The sequence below is a fragment of the Pleurodeles waltl genome, chromosome 8, assembly GCF_031143425.1.
Source record: "Pleurodeles waltl isolate 20211129_DDA chromosome 8, aPleWal1.hap1.20221129, whole genome shotgun sequence".
Lineage (NCBI taxonomy): Eukaryota > Metazoa > Chordata > Amphibia > Caudata > Salamandridae > Pleurodeles > Pleurodeles waltl.
In genome coordinates this window covers 368,874,898-368,892,273 of record NC_090447.1, presented here as the reverse complement: position 1 = coordinate 368,892,273, position 17,376 = coordinate 368,874,898, and the positions used below count along the sequence as shown (strand labels likewise).

Sequence of the window (17,376 nt, the reverse complement as noted above, 5' to 3'; positions counted from 1 at the left end):
TTACTGGGATTGGCTCACCTGATAAAATGTGTGAGTTCTGTAACAGGAATTCTTCTTGTAGCTTTCTGATTTTACATACTTCCCATCAGCCTTTTTGCAGTTTGGATGTTTTTTTCTCTTTCAATTTCTCACAGGTCCTTAAAAAATTTTTTTTAAAAAAACTATTCTAACCACTAAGCTAAGTGCTCAATAGCAGGAAAAATAATTACAATTTCAAAATAATGACAAAGATTTACCTCACCTCACTAGCTGCTCGTTCTCTTGTTGCTGTTTCCGCTGCCCCTACCTCACAGAAATTTGTTTCCGAAATAAAGTAGATGGCCTTTGCTTAAATTGCTTCAGTTCAACTTAGATCTGCTTCTATTTTTTCTCTGTTTTTACAAAACTACTATGGATTTTGTTAGTCAGTGGTAGATGATGACAGCTGCTGTGTAGATTGGGAGCTGATTGTCTAAATTAAATGGCCCACTATTAGATTTTGTTGTCACTTCTGCAGTTATTGTTGTAGGTGCTATTACTGCAATCAGAGGATATCTGAGACTCCTAGGACTGACATTTAAGTGTGCTCTTCCATGGGAAGATCAGCAACATCGGCACCATGCCACTCACCCAAACTATCTCCATGTCTCCCCAGGTCAAATGCCGACATAGTGATGCAAAGGCCTGGGTGTGCTCTTCAACACCCCGTGGTCTGTAGCCCCATCCAAGAACTTATAAAAGAGAAAGACATATATGGAAAGGTGGAGATTTTATTGGCCCCTCCAAGATTTTGTATACCAGGAACTATAAGGTATCAATCCTGACCTCAGGTGTAACCACTGTTGAATTCAATACCCCTACTCCAGAAACTCCACTTAGAAAATTGCTTTTTTATCTCAGGACTACTCACTGTCATATTCACAATTATCCACACAATCTTCTGTCTATTCACTTTCAATTCCACAATAATCCAAACAATTTTCTTCTGTTGTTGCTCTGCTATGTCACTGTTTTCTCCTTGATTTGGTTTCTATTTGTCTGTATTTATATATATTTTAAGTGAAGTTTAAAACCTCTTTTGTAATGCCCTGGAGGCTCCGTCCCCTCTCCTTTGTCGCTGGAGCTGGGAGGCTGACAGGACCTTGCAATCCAAAACTGCAGGCTGCTGAGTCAGGCTGTGGTTGGGCAGAAACATAGCAAACAGACTTACCCATGGTGAAAACGAAGTGACGCTGTGAGAGGGGAGTGGGAACATCACATAGCTCCAAACTGTCTTGCTGGCATAGAAATGCCAGTCATTGTGAATATAAATAAAACCACTTTATTTGTGGAAATCATTATCCTGAATATACACACTGTTGGCTTGTATTGAAAGGCGTAAGAGGTGGTGCCCTACCAGTCGCGAGAGAAGAATGGCAGTTAAAATTTGGGTCTTCGGACTCCGTTGGAGCATGATACTTAAAATCATGCCTTTTTAGCGAAGTGAGTAAAGTGTGCATGTTCCGGATGGGCACATAATATTCACACTTGAGGCTCAAGCTAGGATAGCTGTGTCATTAGTGGGGCATTGTGGTATTTCAGTGCTGCAAATATTCTGCACTTGGGTGATGAGTTTAGATGTCCAGAGTGGAGTCTGGATATTCTTCTTTAGTTAAGGCAATACGGTGGGTTCAGGAAGCATTTGGCTACATGGCAACACCCACCCTAAGATGGGCTCGAGGGGCTGGGGTAGAGTCTTGCAGGCAGCAGCTGTGAACAAAGCTAGTTTTGGTTTTGTGCAGGGCAATATGTTCTATTTTTCAAAGATTTGCAGTTTTGGTGTGCTGTGAGCACACCAAATATGTTTCAGTAAAACGCATGTACTAGGCAAATTTATAGATTCTGCATTAATAGTATTTCATTAATATGACAAATGCATTTCATTTCAAATGGGAACAGCATTGTTACTGCATTTCATTACGTACAACAGAGAATTGCATTTCTCTCACTGCACATATTTTAAACTCATTAATCCTTTATTAATCATTGGAAATTTAATATTGTTTCTATCTGCACTGATAGTCTAGAGTCTAAATTATATTATAACATAAGTTTTATCTCTCTAACATGTAATTGAATTTAAATGCCACCTAAGTCAAACTTTGAAATACTTTAAAATACAAGCAAGTGCAAATTTAAAATGTGTGTCAGTGCAACTTTCTACATTTAGCCATTCATGACTTTTCTAACGTGTGGGGCGTACTAAAGGTTAGACTGCATCATAGTCGTTTGTCCTGTGACACGTTTTCACTCCTCTTCACATGATGACCTGGTGAAGAGGCACTGTCTGTCACACTGTGTCCCGGAAATCCTTTCATAGACCAGATTTCAAGCTCAGCTGTGAATGCTTTGCACAGTGGGGCTTTATTGAAAGCATCCTGAGGACATGGGATGTCGCTCCAAATGGGTTCATTGTTGCTTTTGGGGGGCAATAGGAGGTAGGTGGGGGTGTGTTTAAGAAGAGCCAGGCACCTGAAGCCCTCACAATGTTGCCACTCCCCTCTCAAGGTCACTTTCTCTTCTCTGAGTAAACGCATGCTGCTAATTATCTAAAGGTTGACAGGTCTAGAAATGGATATATAAGCTGTCTTTCCTTGCACTTGAAGGTAACATTTTTAGGAAATAGAATAAAAATGATAATGGAGTTTTAAAATTCATATCACAATGAAATATGTTGAATTTTCAGCTCTGCGAGAAAAACAGAAGAGGACAGGACATTTTAATAAAAGGTTTTATCACAGCAGAAGGCATATTTCATCTCACTCGCTGTGGTCATTGGTTTTCTAACATAATGACTTTTTGTCACTAGTAAGCAATAGGAATAAAGCTAGTTCTATTTCACCATTAATTCTGTCACTTCGAGAAACTTTGTTGTGAATGCAACGTTTTTTGGAACAGCAATATGGATGCTGGCGAAAGGATTAAAACTGGGTGAAGTGCACAGGCTGTTTTCACTGATTCATACTGGAATTATAAAATATTTAGCCATAAGATTACCCTTATGTCTCATCAAAACTTAATGGAATGCACCCCTCTGCAGCTCCCTCGCAGCCGAAAGAACGTACACCCGAGCTTTTCTGAGAAGGAAAACGTAGGTGGGGGTTTGTTGAGACGGGCATCTGAAGCCCCACTCACCATGTTGATAACCAGTCCCCTGGTAAACGGAGATAGCATAAATCAATGTTTCCATTAGAAGAAAGAAGATCACATATGCTTGAAAGGGATATTGCACGAAATGATGTGACAACAGTAAGAACAGGAAAGGGAAGTTAAATTGGTTTCATCAGATTTGTTAAATCCATAGTAATTCTGTTAACATCCGCCAGGGCTCAAGTCTACTGTACTTTCCCTTTGAAGAACTATTGATTCACTGAGAAGCATCAGTGTTCTAGAACAGGTGTAAGGAACGTGGTTGTGATTTGAATTACCACATTTATGGCTGTTCCTAGTTCGGTAAAGAACCTTGGAAAAAGAACCACCACTTTTGCAGTTATTACTCAAAAGTTCTGTACCACTCCTAAATTCAATGCTGCATTATATGAATATTAGGAGAAATTGTAACGAAAAACGCACAGTTAAAATAGCATTATCTAAAAACATATCAGATGCCTTTTTAACCATGAAGTTTGTCAATAATGAAGAAGTCATTTTATTAAGCATTATTTACTGGCACCAAAAATGTTTTCCTCACTGGTGCTTTGATGTTTAAGCCAGTCTCAGAGCTCTTATGTTTCCTAAGTTTATGCTGAACAACTGATCCTGTCCGGTCTTTATCCATTTAATTCCAATAGAGGTATCTATATACAGCGATCGAGTTTGTAAATAAAAACGTGCCTGTCTCCAAAGCTCTTCCTTGAAACACAAGCACAGAATACTGAGGCAGCATAATCCTAAAGCCATCTCAGGCCTCTTCAATCAATTTGCAGGCACTCTCTGCCCCTTCAGCTCACTGTTGCACCTTTTTGCTTTCTCCCTTTGTGACACTTTTTCATTTTTCTCTTCCTCCATCTATTCTATATGTGTCTTTTGCTCGCAGTATTTGCCTGATGCACAAAAAATAAGTGCTGGCACTAAAAAAAAAACAAATGCTGGTGCCCCCACTGGTAACCACTGGCTCAAATTCAGCACTGGTCGAAGTGTATTAAAAAACTTATGGGAACTGTGATGCTGCATGCAGTGGGAGTGGGGTCAGTAAGCATGGGGGTGTGGTTAAAGGTGTGGCTACAATAATAAAATAGTATATAAGGTGTTTTGGTCTTTTACCATCAGGTAGCTCCATATAACATAACACGCAGCATAAATGAAAAATACATTTTAAAAAAGTTGTTACTTTTTGGGAATTGTACTGTAGTACATTAGGAAACCTCTATTAGTTAATACAGCCACATAATTAGGTCTTTGTTGCTGCAGTGGAGAAAAGTAACCAGTATTTCTAGTGCTATGAGGTCACAGCCTGTGACAGAAAGCACTGTGAATATGTAATTCATTATTTTAAACTTGCATTTCACAGAATATAATATAGAATGGTGCTTTCAAATATATAGAGTTTAGTGACACCCAGAGTGTACGTAGTGGAATTGTACATTACTCTCCCTTGATCACCTCCAGGCGTAGTAAGCGCTATATAAAAATACAAATACAGTTAAAAGCACACACTTCACACCCATTTGTTAATGCTTTGCACTACCTATAGGAGGCTGGCCTGGTTTGTAGTGGGTACCTAAGGTACTTACACCTTATACCAGGTCCAGTTATCCCTTATTAGTGAAATGTAGGCAGTGTCTAGCAGCTTAGGATGTCTAGGGGTAGCTGTAGCAGAGAAGCCAAGGCTGATTTAGGAGATATGCCAATCTCTTTCAATATCACTATAGTCACACTGTACTTATACACAATAAAAGACAATACTCATTGTTACCAAAAATAAAGGTACTTTATTTTAGTGACACAAGGCCAAAAATATCTTAGAGGCAATACACCTTGTGGAGGTAAGTATTATTCACAATATTTACACTAGTAACCAAAATCAGGTAAGTAAACAGTCATAGATAAGTGCAAAGAGTGAAAAACACAATAGAATGCAGTGGGTCCAGGGCAACACAAACCATATACTAAAATAGTGGAATGCGAAAGTCGGAGTCGCCCCTAGGCAAGTGTAGTGTGTAGAGGGAAGCTGGGAGTGTAAGAAAAAAACAAACGTAAGTAAAGTACCCCACCCCAGAGCCCAGGATAACAGGAGTAAAGTACAGCAAGTTTCCTCAGAACACACTAGAAGTTGTTGTGAAGGTTTATGCAAGAACCAAGTAAGGCTGCAAGCAACCAACAATGGATTCCTGGACCTGAAGACCTGTGGAGAGAGGAGACCAAGTCCAGAAGTCGATGAAGAGTCCAGGAAGAACAGGAGCCCCTGCTAACCTGGAAGAAGGTGCAAAAGTGGATTCTCCAGTTGGAAGAAAAGTACAGAAATGTACCAAAGAAGATAGCTGCGGGTTCCTGCATGGTGCAAGATATGTCCCACATTGAGTCGTTGGATGCAGGATGTTTGCATCGCTGGATTCCGCCAACAAGCCTTGGTTCACACAAGAATGCTTTTTGCATCAAAGAGTAGCTGCCCGGACCCAGGAAGGACCTGGGGGTCTGAACTCAGACTGAGGAGACAGAGGGGCCTCTCAGCACTTCAGATAGCCCTCAGATGACCAGGCAGCCCCCACAGGAGTCCCAGGACACAGGGACAAGGAGTTGCAAAGTGCAGTCATTGCAGCACTACAAAGAAGGATCCCACACCATTGGAGAACAACTCAGGGAGATGAGCATCGCATGAGTAGAGTACTGGGGACCTGGGCTACACTGTGCACGAAGAACCTTTGGAAGAAGTGCACAGAAGCCCAAGGAGCTGCAGAGGACATGATGCACAGGGGTACTGTTTGGCACGGGGAGGCAAGCCCTTCCCTCCATCAAATTTGGACAGCTGGACCTTTGGACAATCAGGATCACTTTGGTCCACCACCTGTGTTCCAGGGATCACACTCGTCTACAGAAGAGGAGTCCCAGGGTACTGGTCATCATTGCAGAGAGTTGCCTGCTGAAGCAGGGAAGTGACTCCGTCACTCTACTCGAGATTCCTTTGGTTCTTTTAATGCAGGATGAAGACAGACAATCCTCAGAGAGTGCACTACCTGGAAACTGTTGCAGTTGCTGGCTGGAGCTGAAGTTGCAGGTCACAGGAGCCTTAATGGACACTTTGTTGTAGTTACAGCATTCCTGGGCAGTCTGTGGTTGATCTGACGGTCAGAAGCTGAAGCAGAAGAGTCCTGGTGGAGTCTTGCAAACTGAATCTGAGGAAACACCCAGAGGAGAGACCCTAAATAGCCCTGAGAGGCGGATTGCCTACCCACCCAGGTCAGCACTTATCAGGAGGGGTCTCTGACGTCATCTGCTGTCACTGACCACTCAGATGCTCCTAGAGGGTCCCCACACCTTGTGATCCAAGATGGCTAATGCCAGGGACACTCTGGAGGAGCTCTGGTCACACCCCTGAGGTGGTGATGGACAGGGGAGTGGTCACTCCCATTTCCTTTGTCCAGTTTTGCGCCAGAGCAGGGACTGGGGGTCCCTGAACTGGTCTAGACTGGAATATGCAAGGAGGGCACCGTTTGTGCCCTGCAAAGCATTTCCAGAGGCTCTGGGAGGATACCCCTCCCATGCCTTTAACTCCTATTTCCAATGGGAGAGGGTGTAACACCCATCTCCTAAAGGAAATTCATTGTTCTGCCTTCCTGGGATTGAGCTACTCAATCCACAGGAGGGCAGAAACCTGTCTGTGAGGTGGAAACCTCGGAGAGCTGGTTCGGCAGTACTGGGGTCCATGGTGGAGCCCCCAGGGTGCATGGAATTGTCCTCCCCAATACCAGATTTGCATTGGGGGTTCAATTACACAATCTTAGACACCTCACATGGCCATATTCAGAGTTACCATTATGAAGCTACATATATGTATTGACATATATGTAGGGCACTCTTATAATGGTGTACCCGCACTCACGAAATCTGGGTAATGGGCCCTGGACAACATGGGGCACTAGCCCTCAGTAACTGAAGGTTAGACATATAGGTGACTTATAAGTTACCTGGTGCAGTGAAAATGGCTGTGAAATAGTGTGTGCAGTCCTGAAGGAGGGTTTGTATGAGCTCCTTATGGGTGACAAAAGAAATGCTGCAGCCCATAAGGATCTCCTGGAACCCCAATGCCCTGGGTACCTAGGTACCATATAGTAGGGACTTATAAGGGGGGACCAGTGTGCCAATTAGAATTGGTATATGGAGTCACTAATCTATAGTGATAAATTTGGTACACTGAAAAACAGGCCACAAATGGGGGTAACCATGCTAAAAAGAGGCTACTTTCTCACACTACCACTCAAAAGAAAAAAAAATCTTTGCAATCATAAAGCTTTGAGTGATTAGGTTAGGTCAATTAAAGCCAGTACTGGTTCCAAAGCACCCTTTAGATTTGCATATTAACTCGTAGTGCACATTTGCATTTCTTTCAGGCAGCAGCACCCTGGCATGAAGGCTTCTTTAGCTGTCTGCTCAGCTTTGGATTCACAGCGCAGGAGATTCACTGAGTGACACTTCAGCTGAGGCATTTAAGCTGCTGGAAATAACCACGCCTGGATGGTTGTCTTTTTTACAAAAAGTAGGGGAATGGTGTATCATAAATCATAAATGTATGGGCACGTCGTGCCCCTCCGATCCCGCCCACTTTGACCACTGTATATATCTTACAAGCCCAATATTTCACATAGCCCCTGGCCTCTTGATGCGGTGGCTTGTGAACTGGTGTGCTGCCCAAATGAAAAATAAACAAAGGCATCCTTCTGCTGCTACAGAAAGCAAAGGTACGAGTACTGAGAGGTTATTGGCAGCAGCGAACTATTACGGGTCAAAGGTAGCAAGCACTCCATGGTTTTTTTAGGTGACGGTGCGAAACATAGATAAGGAACAATAAACCAAAACATTTCTTACAGCCAATCTTCATGGTCGCCATCGTAGACAATGTTAGTAAAGCGCAAAGGCCCACCTTTACCACAAATTAAACACATATAAAGAAAATGCATAAAGAAAATATTACTTCAAAATACATCATTATATATGTCGTAGATACAATTCTATTTAAGAGTGAAATATTCTCATTTCTATAAAGTTTGAACCTGAGTGGGTCTTTAGTAGACAAAACTGTGTGAAAAAACATCTGGTGAAAATATTGCAAGTAATAAGGTAAAAAAACACTCTTTATGCATGGCATAAAAAACATGATAACTAAATAATAAATCATCCTTTCGCTATGGGATGGCTACTCCCATCAACAATTGATTGTGCTCACTGAATAAAACTGAGGTGAAAAGAAAAGAAAAGAAAATCTAACAGCACTGTTCAAGAGATTGACTAAGAACTCATTATTACAAAATGTAGATTTTCCTAGTAATTTATGAAGGAAAGTCTTCATTTTATTAAAGACACAGAGACAAATATTATGCTTTTCTAATCTTTCTTTAATCAGATAGCAGAATCTTGACTGAATCTTGACTGCTGCTATCTGATTAAAGCAATATTAGAAAAGCTTAAAAAGAGCCCCCCGTCTTGAATAAAATAATGATTGTTATGAACATCTTTCATACAGAGCAACATCGTAGGCCCCAGAGTCCCTGTGGGCAATTTTAATAAATCATAATGTATACTATCCAACTTCTCTTTACCTGAAATATTATTTGCATAATCAAATCAAAATGTAGCACATTATGTCAAACGTGCTCTTTCTGAAAACATTTCACCGAGCTCATCATTTATTGGTCATCTAGATGATTTACATTAAAGTATCCAACACATTTCTAATACCCAATAACCATTTTCAACCAATAAATGACAGTTTAGCTTTCAATCAGCAAAGCCATGCTGGAACAATCATATGTACCTGTGTAAAAACATATTAAAGGTGTGTCAAGTTTAAATTAAGTGGATGCCATAGGGAAACAAATACATCTGCTATATTAATCGATGAGTCATGTAATATAGAAAAAGCATGTAAAATAGGAGATTAAGGAAGAATTATCAACCAGGATTTACAGCTAGCTCCTCATCTAAATTTAATCCTTTTGGATACCGGTGTTGAAATCAGAGATGTACTGTGACTCTAAACGTCTCAAGTTTAAGGTCCTATTTTCTCCTCTTGTGTTTGGTGGTGTTAGACCTGGCATCCTTGGCATGGTCTCCCCTATCTTTTTGGCTCTACTTCCCAGGTTTTGACTGTATGCTGGACACTTTTTGCTGTGTTTGGTTCTCTGGGCACTTTACCACTACTAACCAGTGCGAAAGTGCAAGTGCTCCCAGTGTAAAATTTCTTTTTAATTGGCTGTCCATGATTGGCATATTTGATTTACCAGTAAGTCCCTAGTAAAGTGCACTAGAGGTTCCCAGAGCCTGTAAACCAAATGCTACTAGTGGGCCTGCAGAACTGGTTGTGCCACCCACATGAGTAGCCCTGTAAACATGGCTCAGACCTGCCACTGCAGTGTCTGTATGTGCAGTTTATAAACTGCCTATTCAACCTGGCAAGTATACTCACTTGCCAGACTCAAACCTTCTGTCAGGAATAAGGCCATGCGCGGTCCAGGTCTCACCCGAAAGCCCGCTGACGGCTCTGCGGCGATTTATGTGCACCACTTGTCACCCCCTCTTGTTCCAAAGGTGGCCATCAGCGTCGTCTGCCCTGTGGCAAAGCTCATAGAGCTGCAGGTTCAGGACATTGGTGGACAAGATGCACTTATCAGTGCTATTCCATGAAGGGACTACAATTCCCATGTTTTTAGAGGCAGCAGCCATCTTGGGGTGTGGCAGGCCTATAAAGCCCAGCCACACCCAAGCACGTTACTCACTATTTTGAGGACTTTGATGAAGTCTGACCTCGTGGGGATTTCTCTGAAGAAGAGCAGAGTTCCTGAATGGCAGAGTGACATCCAACCGAAGTATCCTTGTTTCCATGGTGCATTAAAAAACGAGTAGGTTGTACTCGTAGCGGTAAGACCTGGATGAATCCAGGTTTGGAGGAAGTCGTTACTTCCAAAGGTAAAGCGCCCCTTAGCAAAACGAGCAAAGTGTTTTCAGTTTACAGAGTACAGCGGCCTTGGCGCAAAGATCAAAGGCGTTTCAGTTCACAGGTGTAAAGCGCTCTTTGCACATCAATTCAAGCGTTTCAGTTCACAGAGGTAAAGCGCTCTAGGCACGGCAATTCAAGCACTTCAGTTCACAGATGTAAAGTACTCTTGGCACGACAATTCAAGCGCTTTAGTTCACAGATGTAAAGCGCTCTTGGCACGGCAATTCAAGCGCTTCAGTTCATAGATGTAAAGCACTCTTGGCACAACAATTCAAGCGCTTAAGTTCACAGATGTTAAGTGCTCTTGGCAAGGCAATTCAAGCGCTTCAGTTCATAGATGTAAAGCGCTGTTGGCACAACAATTCAAGCTTGTCAGTTCACAGATGTAAAGCGGTCTTGGCCCGGCAATTCAAGCGCTTCAGTCCACAGTGTAAAGCGCTCTTGGCACGACAATCAAAGCGCTTCAATTCACAGGAGTCAAAGGTCCTTGGCACAACAATCAAAGTGATTCAGGCCACTTGAGTAAAAGCGCCCCCTTAGCATAATGAGCGTAGCGCTTTAAGGCAAGACAAGTAAAAGCGCTTCCTGGTATTATAAGTAAAGCGCTTCAAGTTGAATGCGAAAAAACTTTTCGGCCTTTATAGTTGTGAATGTGAAAGCATTTTTGGAGATAAGCAAATCATAGTTTTCATTGTTCTTTGACAAGCTTAAGATGTGAAAAGCATATTTAATTCTTTGAGATTTTCTAGGTCATGATCAAAGGTTTATGTTGTGAATGCATAGATGTTACAGGATTGATATTCTGAGTTAAATCATAGTCCAAAGCTCTTGCCATCTCTTGATGCTGAAGTCGTAGTTTACTCTTGTTCCATGTTTCAAAGAAGGGGCTTTGCCATCCTTTCAAAAGCAGTCTCCATCTGAAATCTCAGAGACGCATTTAGACAAGAGTCTATTGATAAGTTACATTACTGTGAATGAATAAATGCATATTTGTTCTAACCTTTTCTTTTCAGATCTCTCTCCCTGCTGTTCCCCACCTAATACCCTTCCCCCCGACTGGCTTCATCATAACTCTGTGCTATAATAGCTTTCTGAGTTGGTGACGTCAGAAGGTTGGCCTTTTGTTCAGCGACGTGCAGATCCAGAGGAAAGGACACGGTGACACCTTCCCTTTTTAAACATGTAAGGCATCCCTAAGGTAGGCACTGGGTAGCCCATGGGCAGGGTGCAGTGTAGGTTAAAGGTGGGACATGTACTGATATGTTTTACATGTCTTAACAGTGAAATACTGCTAAATTTGGTTTTAACTGTTGCTAGGCCTATCTCTCTCATAGGTTAACCTGGGTGGGTGCCTTTAAATCACTTTCAGGTGCAGATTCCCTTTGGGAGCAGATAGAAATTTGGAGTTTGGTGTCTCTGAACTCAAAATTTAAAACTACATCTTTTGGTAAAGTTGGTTTTTAAATTGTCAGTTTGAAAATGCCACTTTTAGAAAATGAGCATTTTTTTTCTTAAACCATTCTGTGACTCTGCCTGTTTGTGGATTCCCTGTCTGGGTATTTCCTTTCTTAAACCATTCTGTGACTCTGCCTGTTTGTGGGTTCCCTGTCTGGGTCAGACTGACAGTTGGGCTGTGTGTGAATCCCCTATAGACAGTGAGACAAAGGGAGCTAGGGTGTAGCCTGCATTTCCTGATGGGCCATCTGAGCTAGAGTGGAGGGAGGAGTGGCCACTTACACCTGGATGAGCTGTGCCTACCCTCACACAATGCAGTCTCCAACCCCCTATTGTGTGTCTGGGGCAGGCCTGGGCAAGGCAGGACCCTGTGAACAACAGAGAATTTCCTTTGAAGGTTGCCATCCTAATGGACCCAAAACCCTAGACTATCAAGATAACTTCTGGGATCAAGAGGGAACTCTGCCAAGGAGAAGAGCTGAAGAGCTGAGGAGAAGTGTTGCCCCTGCACGTGACTGTGCCTTGTTGGGCTATCCTGCAGTTGTTGCTTCTACTTGTGAAAGGGGACAAAAACTGGACTTTGTTGTGCATTCCTGAGAAGAATCTGCAAGGGCTTGAAATTAGCTTGCCTCTTGTTTTGAAGTCTCAAGGCCATCAAAGACTTCCTCTGCCAGCACCTGGACTCTCTGCTGAGACTCCTGTCCTGCAAAGTGGTGTCCTATCCAGTCCCTGGGCCCTTGAAAGGTGAAGTTGGCAGAACAAGAACTGAAATCCACACATAGAATGCCGTGCAGGGAACTTTTTCATGCACCATCCACAACGCAGCTGATAAACTACGCACCGCCAGCTTCCTGGCTGAAATCGATGCTCCACCTGCATCGCAACTGGAAGAACGACGCATCATGGCTGGAGAAACGACGCACAACACCTGCTTGCAGCTGTTGATAACTATGCAAGCCCCACGCAGCTCAGTTTTCTAACACTGTGCAACCGGATTTCTCACACATCGTCCCTGGGTGTCAAAGTCATCCTGACCCTGCGTGGATCCAAAGTGCCCCGTCTGGAAATCGATGCATCACTCTCTTGCAAGGGAGAAAAACGAAGCATCACCGACCCGAACGGAGAAGAAACGACACACGGTCACACTTATGAGTACAACGCATCTCTGATTTTTCTGATACATGCTCACCCGTGCAGCTTTATTTTTTACGCAAAGCAGGTACTTTGTGTAAAATCAACATTTCCATTGCTTTCTATGGAGTAAGAATCTTATTCTTTTGAAAATTCATATCTTGGCTTGTGTATGCTGGATTTTTGTCATTTTGGTCTTGTTTGATTTAGATAAATGTTACCTATTCTTCTAAACTGGTGTGGTGTCCATTTTGTAGTTTTTTCACTATGTGATTGTGTGTGTTGGTACAAATACATTACACATTGCCTCTGAGATAAGCCTGACTGCTTGTGGGAAGCTACCAAGAGGATAAGCAGGGCTTATCCTAGGTGTGCATCTCCCTTACCGTGATTAGAGTGAGGGTCCCTGCTTGGACAGAGTGCAAACTGACTGCCAACCAAAGACCCCATTTGTAACAACTACTTTTCCTTATGCACAAATCTGGGCTTGATTCACAAAGCTAAGTTATGCTTTTAGGTTTATAAATTGTGGTAAGTTTATTACTTTCAGTATTCATGGACTCCAAGCGTAAACTTACTACAAAAATTTAAGTTACATGCTTCCACCCCCAGTGAACAGCAATTGACTTACTTTTGTGTGGGTAGGTGACATCCCTCCTTAAACCCATCCCGACTCACCATACACTACTCGTACTGCACACTAATCCCATCCCCTTTAGTATTGTCTGTCACTTTTCCCACCCACTGCCTTTGTCCATCCCATACTTTCTAATAAAATCCATTCTTATGTGTGCAGAGACTCACAGTCATGGCATAGAACTATGCACCCATATGTATAGGCAAGACCTACATGTAGCTGTACACTTTTAGTGCTATAAAATTTGCTACAAATTGCAATTTCAGAATCAGACCCTCTGAGTGTAAGTTTCTACTTAAAAAGTATTGCCAAGTCCAGCACTGCACATTACAAACATGGCCGGTACTGCAACACCCTCCCATAGACACAAATGGAGGTAGGGACTTAAAATAAAGCCCAACAGGAAATAACTTTAAATTAATTTGAATTATTTAAAACATGCTCGTGAGAATTGTGGCTTGTATTATAATGCCAGTTTGGCTTGTGGTAAAACTGCTAATGAATACTATCAGAAATAATCAGTCTAGAATACTGAATATTCTTACAGTAAGGTATGTATACACTGCACCCCTGGCCCAGTCATTCACAGGTGCTGACACTCTCTTTTGGAATACCTATCATGCAGAAAGAAGCGTTCTCTTCACAATACTTATAGGAGCATATTTTTGCGAAGCTGGAGCATCATTTTTTTGGATGGTCCCACAGCGCAAGCCTCTTAACCATATCCATGCAGCTTCACTTTTGCATGACTTTGCACGGCCTCACAAATATGGAATAAGACAAAGCTGTGCCAGTCACTGAGTTGCCTTACTCTGCACCAGGGAGGTGTTCTATGTGCTATGCAGTGGATTTTCCCACGCAACACCCATGGAGTTTGACACTGCCCCTGAATTTACAAAACCATGTAAACCTGGAGCAGCGCCAAAACCTTACCCCTCCCAAGAGCAGACGTAACGAGGAGAAATATTTTCTTTTCTCCTAGTTTTTTCCTCTTTTCATGTGTGCTACATTTGCAGCACACATAGAAAGAGGAAAATGCCTCTAAGAATTGTTTTTGTGCAGGAAATTGCCCTTTCACATTGGCATAGGACGGCACTGCCTTACGCCAATTCCCATAAATATGTGCCATAGTGAGAAAAAAACATAGAAATCGTCCAGTTCAAGCAATCCTTTCAGTTGAAATAAAGTGCAACTTTCAGACTTTCAGCACTTTCATAATTTATCACAAGATTGTTCTGTTGTTCAATAAAAAAATGCTTTCTATGCTCACTGCCTGCAGTTATAACAGGCATGTACTTTGTTCAGGCAGTATGAAATTTAAAACAGTAAAGGTGTAAAAACGAGAAGTGAGGAAAACATCAATCTGTGAGAAAATCTGAGTTTGTGCATGGGCCGGGAACCTGGGCTCTTGTAATTACCACACATGGGCCCTCCCTCAGATTTCCCAAAAACACGTCAGCAGGAAAAGCTTCATGAGATTTGTCAAGGACGAATGGTCAGGAAAAAGGCGAAACAATGAGTTAGTCATATGACAACCACTAGTCCTCCATTCAATGCTGCACTTTGACGTGCAACATTTGTAATAAGATATAACTACTGTACTAAAAAAAATACTGCAGTCAAGGAATTGTCAACCGTTATCCATGATTCTTGGAATGAGTGTTGAAGCCTATAATCATCTTTAATGTATTCATAACTAAAACATTTCGGGTAGACGCTCAATACACAGTAGTAATGTTGAGGTGAAATAGGTGGTAGGCCGTTGATTGGTTACATGAAGAGGTCATAATGTCAGGTTTGACTTGTTTTCGAATTCCAAAACAAACAAAAATCTAAGAAAAGAACTGATGTAAAATACATATCCAATCTTACATTGTTGTCTCTTTTTGTGAATCCGGCCTGTAAAGAACAACTTAATAAAGGTTTTCATGTGTACTGAAAAACAAAATATTAACCAAATCACTTCCAGGGAAAACAGAAGGTCCATTACTGTTAATTGCAGGTATATATTTGTTGATAAATTCAAATGTAAATAATTTATACAACAATTTTTGTATGTTCGACAGGTCATTCAGCAGCTTCGCCTCTCGGGGAATGAAACTGCAGCATTGGAGGAACTCCTGGACTGGAGGCGAAAACTGTGCGAAGGGCGCGGAGACTGGCAAAAAATTCTAAACCAATCGGAGCAAAGGAGAACAGTGCCTCCTCCTCCGGTCTGTAAGAAACCGAGCTTAAACAACAAAGCAGAAGATGGGGCTTGTGACACAAGGCGTTCCTCTTCCCTCTGTGATACCACCATGTAATGTCACTTTGTGTATGCCTAGGATAATAAATCCCAATAGCTGTCATGCTACATGGAGAGCATATTGCTTTTTCAGAATCGTGCAGGTGACTTTTAATGAGCACATCAAATCAGTTTAGAGTAAATATACAGAATATACAGTTGTGTATATATATATATATATATATATATATATATGTATATACATATGTGTGTGTATATGTATATATATATACATACATATATATATATATATATATGTATAAATATATATATATATACACATATAATAATATGTGCATGTGAGTTTATGTGTTCGCTCTTTCCCATGTTTCTCAAAAACAGCACTATAAGCACATAATTTTTAAGAGAGAATTATTTGCAAGTGTATTCTACAATGTAAACACGGGATTACTTTATATGAGTACCAACGAAATATCTAAATCTTACATAAATCTTCAAGAAATAGAAAAATGTCCCATGTACATATGTTTTTTTTAAGTTAACACCGTTATATGATTATTGTATCTTGATGAATGGGTTTATTTAATTATATATAAATATATACATATCCATTAGTGGCATACTTCCTTCTAGGTATTCAGGTTTTATTTGCATAGCAAACACAATTATTAACTTGAATATTACTGGAATTTTATATATTTATGCAAAAAGGTGCTCTTCACTCTGTGAAGTACAGGTAATAAGGTCAGTTCTGGTAAATATTTCTCAAAGATTACCTACAGGGCTTCGGAAAACTGTAACTATCTGGCTTTGTAATGTTAGTGTCAGTGTTGCCCACAAACAAAATACTATGTTTGAAAGCATAATTTATCTTAGTGAATGAAATTATTCTTTACTACTTATGTTTACAGATACTAAAGTACTGTTACTTTGTACTCTATTTCCAAATAAATAGAATATGAAGTTTTTTAAGCATTCTCGAGTTCCTTCATTTAGTATACTAAGCTTTGTAAGCATTTAAATATTGTATATATATATATAATATTAATATAGTTGTCAGAACCCAGTTCAGAGGGCCACGGGGCACACAGGAGCTAATGAGTCTAACTGTGGTGGTTGAAGCCTTTTATTGCAGATGTTCCAGGGCCTGACCTACTATGAATCCTGAGGAACTGGGCCAAGTGAACCTTCTACACTGGAGTCTCCTCTAGTCCATGGTAGCCATGGACAAGCAGTAAGTAGCTTCCTCGGGGATGAGGGAGGAGTTTAGACACAAGTTAGTGAACACAACTCATACCTGAAAGCACAGCAATGTTAGTAAATCAATGTCCAGCATTTTATTTCTAACTCTACATGTTTACTGAAGTATTTCGACAGTCATAAGCAATAATGAAATTCCCTTGAGGTTCAGGCTCTAGTGATTCACTGAAAATCCCTATTCCTCCTGCTCCTCATAATGCAGGTCGGGATACTACCATTCACTGATGGCCTCGTCCACGGTATGCTCACTAGTAGACCTTACTGAAGAGTCCACTGTGACTCCTAGAAAGCCGTCAAAAGTGTCTATGGTGCAGCACCACCTTTAGTAGCGAGTTCTCCGTGGCCTGGTAGTCAAGTAATACTACCATTCACTGATGGCCTCGTCCACGGTATGCTCACTAGTAGACCTTACTCCAACAGTGAGGAAATATCAGCATCTCAGCGGGTACACCGACTGCAAACACCTTACAATGCTCCAAT

The 17,376-nt window shown here is 41.4% G+C and overlaps 1 protein-coding gene across 1 annotated transcript in view; it reads left to right on the top strand.

Annotated features, from left to right (window-relative positions):
* The window catches only part of MYO16 (myosin XVI), a 2,485,855-nt gene extending 2,470,034 nt beyond the window's left edge, over positions 1-15,821 (top strand). The window contains exon 35 of the mRNA XM_069204246.1: positions 15,458-15,821. Within this exon, the coding sequence (XP_069060347.1) occupies positions 15,458-15,694 (237 nt within the window). The 3' untranslated portion in view covers positions 15,695-15,821. The remainder of the gene's footprint in view (positions 1-15,457) is intronic.
* The last annotated feature ends 1,555 nt before the right edge of the window (positions 15,822-17,376 follow it).